Raw genomic sequence first — 14436 nt, forward strand, 5'->3', positions numbered from 1 at the left:
ATGTTGAAAATCGAATTGCCCTGAGTAGACTGCATTTTATACAATTACAGCCTAGACGGTTATTTAAACTTCAATACAGCACGGAGTGTATAGCAATTTAATAAAGCTTCTGGTTCATTTGAATTCTAATGGAACTTTTAATAGAGAAAATAAATTTTTAAATCAAATTTTATCTTTACATCTACATTTGCGGTGTATATGCACATTATATTTGAAAGTAACAAAATGGCGATACATTAAAGAGAAACAATCATTTGTACTCCAATTTTCATTGCATTTTTCATACTGAAAATAAAGATACTCTTTTACGTACAAATTATTTTACAATTAGTTTATTTTGTATGCAACAAATTTAAGGATAATTAATTTTTAAAGCTTGATACATTAAATGATTGATTCTAGACATTCTAGGACTTTCTATTGTTTATTATCCTTCCCTTCATTTTTCTTTCATTACTAAAGTACTAGTAATTTTCTTTAAGATGCTCTGTCTGCAGAGTAATTGCAGATCGCTGAGGCAAGCTTCAAGACAAGAACGCTTAAAATTCAGGGTCTCTTTCATCTATTAAACCGTTTGATTAGGTACAAATATAACATTAATAATTAGTAACATATCTCAAAGAGATCAGAAAGAACAAATATGATCTTAGATCTAATACATATTTAAACATTATCCTCAGAAACTGGCACTTATATTGAACTTTCGATTTGATCGTAATGCATAGAGCGGAGCGTGGGTCCATTTTGGACCCCCAGGCATCGTTCCTTTAAAATCCACATTCAAAGGAATTTCTGTGTGAATTGGTCACATACTTTTTATTCGTATTAACATAAACAACTACTAATTTCAACTAGTTATCCAAAGCTGCTGAGTTAATTAAAGATCTTGAGAAGTCGGGTCAAAATGGACCCTGTCGTTGACGTCTAAGAATTAACTCTTTGAAACCTGCTGCATTAATATTAATATTAATAAAAAAATATGGTCCAAATTATGTCATGTTTTGTCTCATTTTAACGCTAGAACTACCGAACCCGTCAAAATGACGGATTTTAGATTATTTATTTTATAATTACTGAAATCCTAGAGATACTTTCACCAAGATTTATGTTTACCTTTTATTTCTTATACATATTCTATTATAGTACACTAAGCTATATTGCGTTATATATTACACGTATTAAAATATATTACACAATTAAACTTAGCATACATTCAATGTTGGTAGTTCTAGTGTTAAACGGAAGAATATCACCAATATGTTACAAAAATTTACTGATATCTCAGAAACTGTTTACTGTAGATCCTATATGTCATTAACACTTTTTTCTGCACTATTTGAGGCTTTATAGAAATTCGGGTTGAAATATTGGGCATTCCGTTTAAAAAACTGAAAACTACCGTTATATCTTTGTAAAAATGTAACAGTAAATGTAGTAGTAAGAAACGTATTATTGCATTATATGTCTCTCTTAATACCATGCAACTTTCGTTTAAAATATTTTTTCATACATTTATGAGTAATTAATATTGTCACGTTAAGTGAACCACCCTGTATATTCCAAATAGTGACGAGGAAAGAAAAACACGTCGATCATTAACAATTTTTTTACACATTACATATATGTATATCAAGTCAAATAAGTGTGTAAAGTCGTAACAGTGTTAAAGAAACGAAAACGTGATTCGGTCGAATTAGACCCGAACACCGTAGCAGGAGTAAGCAAAATTCAGGTTGATCAGTTAGTGTTACTCCATTTATCGTGCCTTTAACCCTCAGAAACCACACCCCACCTCAGCATACATACACTCCACACCAGTGCGAATTGGGATTATGAATTTTTGATGATTAAGAACTTAAAGAAAATAAAAGCACACTGAACTCAAGCAATTTTTTAGAGTAAAATTTCCTGAGAAATTCAATGGTAATAATTGCAAAAATGAGAAATCATTTTTCATCGTAATTAAAGGAAACCGTTATGCTAGTCAGATAGAATGTGACAAATGAAACAATGTTTCGCTGTTGCAAATCCGCACGAGTGTGGTGTCTGAGGGTTAAGTCCCCGAGAAAATTAATCATCTTCGTTTCCGAATATCCACAAAAATCCGGAACCATTGCCAATTTTCTAAGTTACATCCGAACCGAGAGCTCAGTCTCTTCGTAGATCGAGAACGAGCATATAAAACTACTTGCACTCCTCAGCCTTTCTACCTCCAGCCTCGTCTCCGGCCAGGCGTCTCCGTATACGTACGTAAATAGACGAACGAACGCGTGGTTATCACACGAAAGCCGATGTAAGCACATACCCGACGGCCAACAGAACAGATAACAATTTTTATCTTGGCCTCCCGTCTTCGAAACGGTCATACATCTTTCGCCCCGTTGTAGCGCCGATCACGGTTGTTCGCTATTTCGCCGGTCGCCGTATTTTCAGCTTTCTACGCGACAGTACCACCGGAAACCCGGCCCCGCGCATACATGCATAACTACTAAATATCTTATGCAGGAACTTTTCTCATTAGCGAGTCATTCAAATGATTTCACGATCGAATGTGTGGGCCGCAGCGTCACATATTTTTCGGTGAACTCTGCACTGACCTTGAAACTCTTGATCCTCATTGGCGTATGGTGTTTAGTTTCCCGAATGTTGCCTTCGCCCGGTCCGTTGGATTAAGAATTTCTACTTCATTAGTTCCATACCTTCTATTCACCGCGCCACGATACGTTCAATGTATTGTTAACACTTGCGAGCCTTTCACGAGCTCATAAAAGAACGAAACCATGATAAAGACATTTCACACGTCGTCGTTCCCCCTCCCCACGCTACGAAACGCATTCGTTACGGAACAGATGATCATCGACATAGATCCCAATCGCCGATTACGGGGATAAGACTAGAAATTTTCATAGATAACGGGGACTTTTAATCGTTACTCACGCGTTCGCTAATAGGTACGTCATAAAATAAGTGAAAAGGTCACTCGTCGACTCGCTTTATAAGATTCTGCGCATTTTCGTACGAGCTTCTCTTGATTCAGAGATTGCTCTTGTTTGATCAGTGATGTATTCCTCATCGTTAACATTCGCATAGGTAGTTGAATATTATCACGAAAGAAAGACCTTTGTTGCAAACCATTCTAACACTTCGAATTGCTATTAAATGGAAAATGTGTAGCAGTTTGTTTGGAATGGTACAATTTCCGTGGTGATAATTAGAATACAATTAGAATTTTGCAGATTTCTCAATTGTGTTTCTTAATACTTTCACCATTTTCAACACTTCCATTCTGAAATCTTTCTTTCTTCTGGCTAGCTGTGAAATCCTCGGTCTCTCCCCCTCTCTCCCTCTCGGTCTCTTTCAGCGTGCCCGTAGCGGTCTCTGTCTATTATCTCCCTCCCCCTCCCTCACTGCCTCTCTCTCTCTCTCTCTCTCGTTCTCGTATAGACTCCCCTCTAGCTCGTTCGGCTCGAGCTCGCGAGAGAGTTACTCGACTCGACTCCGACACGGCAGTCGCGGTTAAACTCGCGCGGGAGACGTTACGCGTACGAATTGCGCGGCACGCGCATTATTCATACGCAATCGGTGAGAAACAGTGTCTATATTTCGTCTCGTAACAACTGTTCCGTTGTTTTTTCTCTCGTTGGACGGTGAGCGTAGCGATCACAGTGCCGCAAAAATCGGAGCGGTCCACGACGGGACCAGGTGAGAAAAACTGCGCGATCGGCCGGCGTTGCTTCGAGGTTAGAAATAGTGTGTGACTCGCGGACGCGTTCGAACGTTACCCGTGCGCCGTCGAAGGAACGCCGAACAGATAGAAGATGCTCCAATAGCTATCCATCGCCACGAGTGCCACTTATTACACGTCAGTCGCGTTGTGTGCACACTATTCCCCCGGTAGGCATCTCCCGCAATCGCGTGAGTTGATCGATGTGTTGTTGTTCGACCGTGTTTGTGTGGCGTCTGGTGACGCAAAAGTGAGAAAGTAAACAAACATGCTCGTCCGGTGAGAGATAGTTCCGTGACCGAGTGCTCCGGATATCGGTGACATCGATCGAGCACAAATCGTCTCGATTCAAGTCGTCGAACTGATTGTTTTGCACCGAGACAGTGAACTTGATGGCGAGATCGAGGGGAGGGGGAAAACACCGAGTGTCGATGTGTCACGACGAGCATAGACGAAAAAACTGACTGGTTTCGTGGTAGCGAGGAAGACAACCGAGGAGAGATATTGTTTGATCGCGCGGAACAATACGTTCGCAGGAACGACAAGAACATCGTGACCGAACCGTGACGGGGCGAAAAGAGAAGACTTCGGAGCGCAGCTAAAAAGGTCACGCCGTCGAAGATACGGACAACGCACCATCCACGCTTTTTCTCCCGCGCGGCAGGAGAGTAAAAAGGAAACTAGCAGGGAAGGGGAAGGGTGCCCGTAAATCAGAGCTGCCTCGTCTTTGTGTGTTCGTACGTCAGATAAGCATTCGCCGAGATTCGGCCAGGAAGAAGTGGCGCGAACCAACACGATTGTTCCTGGATACCCTTCAAAGTCAGCTGTTCGTCGAACGGGGGTACCCAGCGATCAACATTAATTCCGCTTCGCCAATTAGCCCACATACATACATACATACATACACGACCGCTCAACGCTGCGTTTCCGCGTGTAACCTCCATTCATTTGTTCGGAGAACGAAGAGACACCCCGCGAGAGAGAAACGATCACGCCGAAGTTCTTCCCCGAAACAATTTCACGATTAACGCGCCGTATCGATAACGGCCGACTAACTGACTGCCCCATCGTTCGATTATTCGACGTACACAGTGCGCTCCTCGGCGAGGATCATTGAATCCACTTAAACGTTGCACGCGAGGACCAGTGGTCGCTCCTTTATTTTCCGTGCAGTGTTAACAATTAGTGCCACGTCTCCTCTGGAACGGTTCGATCGGTCGTTGAGCATCCTCTATGACTAACGATTGTCTCCGCGAATCAACGAATGATCCGCGGCTCGATAGAAACGTACTTTGGTGTACGTACCGCTAAGGTAGCTAATTCGGACGACGACATCGTTTTCCCGTCGACGAACAGTCACCTCGACGACGACGGTGGACCGTGTTTGAACGTGTAACATTTTTAACCCTGCCCACGGAGGATCGCTAGTCGGTTTTTTTCGTTCCTGCCAGTCCCTCAAGGGGCGACCACGTGGGTGTTATCGGAGCGAATTTGTCCCCGAGGGAGATCGGGCCGGCGCGCGGCACGGCTCTCTACGTGGGAGCGATTACACGAACGAGTTCATTCATCGTACGAATTCCAGCGCACGTCGTCACGCGCACTGACACCGAGAGAGGCATACACACACACACCCACATACACACACTACACAGTACACACACACACACACACACACACACACACAGCGCGCGCGCGGACTCGAGGGTACCACACGACACGACGGACCACGGACCTAGCGTGTCGCCGCGTCACGAGCTCCGTGCAACGAGGAGAGTGTGAGTGAGTGCGTGAGAGAGGGTGGGAGTAGGAGCCGGAGCGCGGGTAAGAGAAGAGGAAACGCATCGAGGAACAAGGATGCGGTCGTGGCGAAGAATCGCGGCCTGCTGCCCGCCGACCGAACGTCCTGCGAGACGCACGGTCAGTCCTTGAAGGACACCACAGACCGCGGTTTTCGTCTCCTTTCGAAGGATGGACTGCTGCTGCCGCTGTTACTCTCGAAACGGCGAGTTGTACGCGAGACGACGAGCAGCACCGCTCGGTTCATACACGGCGACGATATTGGTTATGAACGTGATTGCTCCACTTCGTCGAGGCGCTTCGCCACGGTCAGCGCACGATTATGCAGCTGAAGAAAGCGATGCTTAAGATATTCGATCAATGTGAGTTGCCGATTTTTACTTTGATCAATATTCTTCGTCTTGTTTTTTTTTGTTTTTTTTTTTCAAGGTTCATTTTAGCGTTCGCTTGTTTCTCGTTGTTTGGGGTATTGTTTTCGTGGCTTGGGTCGCGCTTCGAAACCCGATTTCTGACAGGTGAAAGTCCCTCGAGGGTCATTCCACAGGAAGTCGGACACATTTTGGAGTAACATTACGGATTTTGTTGAAACTTGCGATATGTTGTAGTCTTTAGTGATATATAAACGTGAAAAATCATTCGAGGTATGTTTATATGTCCATAAAAACTGCATTGTATCCAAGTTTCAATAAAATCCGAAATGTTACTTCGAAATGTGTCTGGCTTAGTGTGGAATGACCCTCGAGTTTATTCGTCTTATTTTTCTCGTTGGATTTTCGAAGTTCGCGGCGGCATCATTTGACATAATGATAGATGGAATCCTAACGATAAGTTTTTCCGGTTGGTGTGTTTGATCCGATGAATGAAAGAAAGTACGTGTGAATGATGTGAATAGGGTTGCCGTCTGCTAAGGGGTAGTTTTAAAGGATTCCAGGTGTATATATAACAGAAGACAGTGTCAGATAATGTTCAGATGAATTTAATATTTCGAGTTTTATAGTGGAAAAAATAATTATAACGGTATTTCAGCTAAATAGAATCACGTAAATGTGTACTTTACTTACTGCTGTGTGAAAAAAGAAATTTCAGGACAAAGTTGAAATATTTCAAGGGGCATATGTAATGATGGAAACAATTTTTTCTCTGGGTAATTTTTTGTACGCGGTATCAAGGTCATCGTTATTTTTTTTAAATGAAATCTATACTTTTTTTCGATATCTTTATGAGTATATAAAAATAAATTCAGCGACCTTAATAACCATACATTTCGATCATTTAATCTCCAGATATTTATGTCGGAGAATAACTCAAATTTCCTGAAGATACACGCGCAATTAATTTTTACGTTTACGCGTGAATAGTTAGACAATTTTTGTTATCTTTAGACCAAATATCTCGAGATTAAATGTTCGAAACGTGGTGGCTGTAGGTCGTTCAATTTGTTTTTTATGCTCAGTAACGATGCCGAAAAAAAGTATAAGATTCCATTTAAAAAATACCGCTGATTTATTTACAGACAATTGTTATAAATAAACAATAAAGATGAAATATGTTAATAAAATACTTGAAGATGCTTGATTTTAGCGAGCACCTTAAATAGTATAAAAAAATATTTTTCATTAAAATTGTGTACCTACTTCTTATAAATTAATTTGCTGAAGATTGTAAATTAAAATAATTACAGTAACTACATTTACAATTTACTTCATTCTTTTGGAGTAATAAGTTTTTCAAAAGCATAAATTCATCAACTGTCCAATGAATTGAAACTTTGGTCTGTGTAAAATGACGCTTTCTCATTCTGCAATTGTACTTTGCAAAATGTCGATTTGCACATGAAAAAATGCAATTTGCAGAAAGATAAAGGTTATTAAATGCTGTACAAAATATTCTTCGTCCGTTTGTTTGTACAGTAGAATAGACATCCTGTTTCAGTATCTATTATCAGTTTCCATTACAAATCTTCATCGTTCTTAAAAACGGAAATATAAACGATCAATAGCCGTAAAAGATTTTCCATTTTTAACCATTCGGTATCGTAACGTCCAGATTAGTAGGTACAAATTGTAGCGCCTAGTAACACCGAACAATCTACAGCAACGATCAAATCAAAAGATGGACAAACTTTTTATGTAGACAAAGGTTTTCGAATAACGAAGATAAGCTAAATGACTATCTATCCACTATTGCATCGAGATAAAATTTTAAATTACAGAATAACACAATTTCTATGTGGAACAAATGGAAGTTCACCTAGATAATTGTTCAAAAAAACAAACATTATGAATTACCTCTCATACATCATTTGTAATCGTCAACTTTTATTCTACTCCCGTTCAAACTGTACCTACTGAAAATAAAAACGACATAAGAAAAACGAGTAATCATAAGAAACCTAGCGGTATAGATGACCATGTTCTGAGGTTCATAACTAAATTCGCAACCTTAACATTCCTTTCAAAAGAATATTTTATTAAAATTCAACAAATAACAATTTTCAAGGTAACCATCATTTAATAATTTTGATAATTTTAGTAATTTTTGTGGTTGGTTTTCCATCCCTCTGCGATCGAACTCTTGTGATTTTGAAGCAAAATACGTGGAAATCTGCGTTGCGACATCGTCAACTTTAAAAAAGTGTTTCTTGGTTACCGAATGTTATAGCCATCGGAACAAGTGGTAATCGTTTGGAGCAGCATCTGGGCTATAGGATGGGTGAATTAAGCTTTCCCGGCCTAACTCTTTAATTTTTTCCCAGTGGTTTGTGTGATATGCGTTGTCGAACGTTGTCCTGTTTGAAGATAATACCTTTCCGTAGGAGCTGTAGAAGTTGGTGTAACGGATTTTTTTGGTAATTTTTCCTCAACAATTTTTTAAGCTAATTCTAAGACGAATAAAGTTTCGTCTTCATTCTATAGCTGTTGCTAAATTTTAGATAAATGTTCTTCTGAAGGGAATGTAGGGGTATACAAACGTAGCATAATCAATTGTCTTTTTATTGAAGTCTGGAATGAAAGGGTTATGGGATAGGCTGTATATCAAGCTATAATAAAGGTGTTTATATTTTTCACGATTTTATTAGATGTACCGGAAAGTAATGCCGTCTTTTCTGACGTGTGTTTTTTTAAGTTTCTAAACTTCATATACATTTCATTGAAGGTTTTCATTAACATATTCTAGGCGAAGGGTATCCGAAAACGATGGGGGCTATTTGAGTGATTAGTGTCTGTAACATATTCCGAAATTTACAGTAAAGATTATTACGGAAAAACATTACTTTCCAGTAGGTAGCCCTACTAGTTGACAACCTCATAACATTAATTCGAGATAAAACGGTTGCAACTAATCTGGATCGTGCCGTATTTCGTTACTTCAACAAGTTGTGTGGTCGTCAACGCGTAGACAGCAACTGTTCCGAACGCGAACGCCGATAAACATTGTTGTTGCGTCTTCGAGATTACGAAAATGACCGTTGAATGTACCACGATAGTGATGTCATCGATTCCTCGATATTCGATTTAATGAGTTTTTATCAGCGTGTCCCCGGCTTTATATTCGAGCTATCTTCTCTCCGCTCTGAGTCGAATGAAGCGATGATTCACAAATATTTAACACGCAACGCACATTTTAATGTCTATAAACTGCTCCGGCGTCCTCGCTCGCGAACGTGATGGATATATTACACGTTTCAGTACTTATTGCACAGTATACACGACAAATAAGGTAATTGCGTGTATTTCGTAATTTTGATCGCATAACAAATCCACGATGTTGCGTGAAATTTACGAGGAGTTGTTAAATGGTGCAAAAGTTTCGTATAAATTTCTTGTAACATTTTTTTTTTATTTCTGGCGTTTGTATGATCAATTAGTGGCGGGTTAAACGTTAAGGTAAACCATTCGGCGATGCTGCGACACGTGGGACACTAAGCGGTTGAACTTGATCAAATGAATTCGCTGAAAATGATAAGCGGATACGTAACTGGATTTGACAGCTTGTTTATGGGATTTAATCTTGGTGAATCTTAGTTAAACTCGTACATTCGAATTTGGTGTATTTTACGCTACGGATTCTTACGAGTTCATCGTAGAAACGGGCGACAGATCTAATACAACTTCCAGAAATTACTTACGACAATTCCGGTTCGTGGATGATAAATTGAAGGAAGTAAGTTGTCGTGACAGTTTGATACATGTTCTGAACGAAATGGTATATGTATACAAGCACTTACCCATATTCAATGCATTCACCTATTACCTACTTCATTTTATTGTAATACGTTAAGTGCAAGTATTTTTCGTAGATCCTTATTGTCGTTTTAGATTTTTTGTTAAGTCTGATTTTGCAGAATTAGTAATAGGTACCCCGTCAAAAGTCAATTAAAAATAATTTCTCCTTTATAATTATCAGCAGTTTCAAGAACTCACCTAAACTTTGTAAGAACAACTCGCTTATTTCTCTGTTCTTATATCTAAATATTGTATAGTATGCATGAGACTTACCTACCAATTCTCATTTCCCTTTTCTTGGCACATTTTTCTAGAAATCTTCATTTTGGTCATAATATTTAGCGTTAAGCTCCCATTGATATAACGATATCATAAAAGCAGGGACAGCTGGAGCAGAACATAAAAATAAAACTGGAGATAATACAGAAGTTGAAAATTGTGAAAGTCGTAAAGATATCGAAATCCTAATATTTTTATTTCTGTTCCGGATCTTGTGTCACGTTTACGTAATTTTTCTCATATACGGGATGTTGCCAAATTGGTGTCACAATTCAAAACATCTAACGCTAAATGAAAAAATTAGCCGCAATGTAGAATAATATTTTTTAATATACAACTTCGTTGAGGTAAAGTAATTTCCAATGTTCGTCTGGCAAGCTGGCAAGCATACTTCCGAATAAAGGTGGTGTTATGTCCGTCTATTATTCGCTGTTTCTACTTACAATAAGAATTAACGACGGCACGGGATATTACTTACTTTTTGTTGTATTCTTACTGTTCTCTATGGTTTTAAATAATTCGTCGTGAAAACCAAATAATATACTGTTATCAATATTTATAAACAATGACACGAATGGAAATAATCAGTAATGAACAGCTAAGTAATCTACAAATGCACGTGTCCCGTAGGAATGTTTAACATCGATTTAATCAAAATCACGCATGATAAGCTTGTATTCTACGTTGTTAACTTTCACCCAGGAACTTAAACCGGTATAATTTTGATACCAGTATTATGCCATCAAAGCTATACCGATACCGATATATTACCGAAAACCAAAATAAATACCGGTATTTTTTCGATTTCTATAAGGGTAGGGCTTATATAGGGTTACATAGAGCGAAGGTACAACCGAAAGTACCGGTATAATACCGGTATTTTACGTTTCGGTAGAAGTCCCTGCTTTCACGTAAAATCTCTTTCTTACATCAATCATTAGATAATATCTTGTAGAAATTGTACAGTTACATGTCAGAATGTTGAAATTACAAACCTGGATTCTATTTTCTCTATTAAATTTTATTTATACGGAATCAACCCATTTTCGATTTTACTACCTAAGTAAAAAAAAAATAAAAACCACCCCATTCGGGTTCATCACTTGCTACCTAAATATTAAAAAGTGTAAAGTAAGTTTTATCTATATTTAGCTGGACAAAAGTATTTGAACGATTCATTTACAAGCATAAATTGTAATATGAAACCTGATTTCCATGACAACATCATATTATATCTTTATTTTGTTCATTATTGGATGGTATGAGGCAAAAGTTTGCCAACAATTTAAAAATGAAGAATCATAGAGGGCTTAAATCGGAGCATCAATGTCCATAGTTTCTCGATGTATGAACACCCCGAAATAGACGGTAAATTCAATAAAAGAAACACTTTGTTCAACTGGATCACTTAGAAAATATATCAAAATGTTGTCGACCTAAGAAAACAACAATTGGGTAAGACAGGCATTGATTGCTTCACCCTTTCAACACGGATTTTTTGTTAACGATGAATCATCAACAACAGAATAGTACGTGCTATAGTGCATTCAAATATGAAGAACAAAAAGCGGATGAAACATAGTTTGGAAAATGTGACATATAGTCTCATTGGTCCTTTACAATGGGCTCATGTTCGGTTAGGTCTCTATGGTGACAACAAAGATTATAACAAACTGGAAAATATGTTTTTTGTACTTATTTTGAATGGTAATAAGGTGTAAAACATTTCATACAGAGTTCAACTCTACAGCTTGAACATACAGTTCTAGTCCGTTTTTTCACCTTGGCTGCTGAACACCTAATATACCTTTTTATCAATTTTATTTATAAAGATAAATAATTGAATTTATAAAAGTTACCTTGGGACGTATTGTCCCGTCAGTTTCGAAAGGTTAATTTAATCCATAGTATCCTTAATTCAAATAATAGGTACACCAGCAGCTTTTTATCCAAAAGCATTTGTTCAATCCTGTATACATGTATCATGTAAAATACATTGAACAAAGACTTGAAATTCAATTGCTAAGAAATCATACATATTGACATTGCGTCCTTTACCAATACACCCACGATATTTGAATATCGAAGAATTCACTGTTTTCTTGTCTAAAAACTATCATGGTTCCACCATCCATACACCAGTGTAGATTATACAACGCCAGACTATTTCAACCGTGTCCACGCAGTATTACACCAATAATTTTTTCGTTCCGGTCATACTCCGTGCTGGCCACAGAGAAAGAGGGCCAGCAACAATCTCCGCATCTCATACATATAATATGAAGCGGTGTAGTGCTCTACCTCATATGAAAGAGATTTTTTGTGCAGACGGCGTTGTCTCGGCCGGATCGTTTCCTCAAATTTCCTCCCCGTCAAGGAGACTGCGAAATCCCGTGATCGGGTCAGTGGAATGAGTCGTGGACGAGGACTGCATTCCTTAAGGGGTTAGGCCACCTTAGTTGGTCATTTTCGGAAAAATTTTTTTTGGGAAAATATTGAAATACATGGAAAATTCTATACGAAGTTTGTTATTGTACAACTTTCTACGGAAAAACTCGTATTTTTTGTTTTTTCCCCTAAAAGATGGCGGTGCTAGAGTCGGGATACGCCAACATCTTTTCGAGCAACATTCTCCACGGTGTTCGACCTCACGGATATACTGTTTGAACCAAAGAGTTTTATTTTTTATGGATTTTGAATATGGATTTTACATCCTTAACAGATTTTCAGGAAATGACATTTCTATACCAAACCTTTTTGAGAGAAAAATGTACTTCTTCTTAGCATATTCACCATTTCCAGGGAACTGAATATTTCCGAACATTCGTATGTAATTGTTTAGTTTCTGGCATGTAGAAAATAAAAATCTTAGGTTTGTTGCTCTAGATCAACGATGGACAAACTACGGCTCCCAAAGCTGCTAGGTGTGGCTCCTAGAACAGATTTGACGTTCTACGTACTAGCCAGATTTGTATTATTTATAAATACAATTATAAATAGTATTTTCTATGATTCTTGAGCAGTCAAAAATGTATGAAAACTATTTTGTGTGGCTTTTCTTATCGAAAAACTTGCCCACTCTCTGCTCTACATCAAAAGGCGTAGCCGTGAGGTCGACGACCTTGGTGAACATCGCTCGAAAATATGTTTGCGTATCTCGGCTGTAGCATCACCATCTTAAAAGAATAAAACAAACAAAAAATACAACTTTTTCCGTTGAAAATTGTACAGAGGCATTATATTGAATTTTCCACTTTATTTCATAAACTTCTTAAAAAAGATTACCGAAAATGACTATGACCTTGACTTATTCAAGGTGGCCTAACCCCTTACAGGGTTAGCCCACTTTGAAGCCTGGAAATGAAAGCTATTCTTTGGTAAGTTTTTCTGCAAGAATGCTGAAGTAAATGGGAAATCTATTAAAATACATTTATTTTACATATCTTCAAGTACGCGAAACAATTTTTCTGTTCTTTTTTTAGAACAAAATGGCGAGGTTGGGGCTGATCCATGTTGGACTGTTGTCAACTGAGCACCTAATCGGCGTGCAGGATAACTTGAAAAAGGTTCGATCTACAACAACAAGCGAAATAGTTTTGTATTCTCCATGAAATTTACTAAAGAAACACGTAGGGACTTTTAGAAATATGATTTTTTGTGCAAATGGTGAATATTTGAAGAAAAAAGTACCGCTTTTTAACCGAAAAATTTTATATACAAATGCCCTTAGACAAGTAAGTTTTTAACATATCTCAAAATCTCTACATATACCTTTAGTAAATTTCATGTAGAACATATGAATGTTTCGCTATTTGTTCTAGGTCAAACTGTTTCTAAGTTATCCCGCACGTCAATTAGGTACTCACTTAAAAACAGACAACGTGGCTGAGCCCCAGTATCGCTGTTTTGTTCTACAAAAAATTTGTTTAGCGTACCCGAAGATACGTGCAATAAATGTCTTTTAACCTATTAAAGGCTAATCGCGCAACAAGCGTCTGATGTCGCCCCTAAGCGAAAAGACCAATGACACACCGTGTGTGTAATCATCATGGAAATATGAATTACGAGTTATAAAAGTGTTGGTTCCTAGGAACCAACTTTCGTAAAGCCGCTGGTCAGGAGTGGATTAATCGATTTCCCATTGACATCATTTTCGCAAAAAAAATTATCACAGAATAGCTTTTCCTTCTGGCCTCCAAAGTGGGCTAACCCCGTAAGATTGCTCGCGATAAAACACTGCCACAGGGAAATCCTTCGACGAAACCCGAGAGGTGATGGGGGTGTTAGAGGGGCGACAGATAAAAAGCATGAACGAACGCACGTCACGCAAACGCGGTTGTCGCGCGGTCTCCGTTATCAATAAGTCGGTGCAATCGTGCGGGTAATAAATCAAAACTGCCGGCGGAAGAG

At 38.6% G+C, this 14436-nt stretch overlaps 1 protein-coding gene across 1 annotated transcript in view; it reads left to right on the forward strand.

Annotated features, from left to right (window-relative positions):
* The first annotated feature begins 5319 nt into the window (after positions 1–5319).
* Positions 5320–14436, forward strand: part of LOC107187110 (dual 3',5'-cyclic-AMP and -GMP phosphodiesterase 11-like) — a 140756-nt gene continuing 131639 nt past the window's right edge. Inside the window, exon 1 of the mRNA XM_015575119.1 lies at positions 5320–5883. Coding sequence (XP_015430605.1) covers positions 5844–5883 — 40 coding nt within the window. The 5' untranslated portion in view covers positions 5320–5843. The remainder of the gene's footprint in view (positions 5884–14436) is intronic.

The sequence above is a fragment of the Dufourea novaeangliae genome, unplaced genomic scaffold (genome assembly GCF_001272555.1).
Source record: "Dufourea novaeangliae isolate 0120121106 unplaced genomic scaffold, ASM127255v1 scaffold106, whole genome shotgun sequence".
NCBI classification, from domain to species: Eukaryota; Metazoa; Arthropoda; class Insecta; order Hymenoptera; family Halictidae; genus Dufourea; species Dufourea novaeangliae.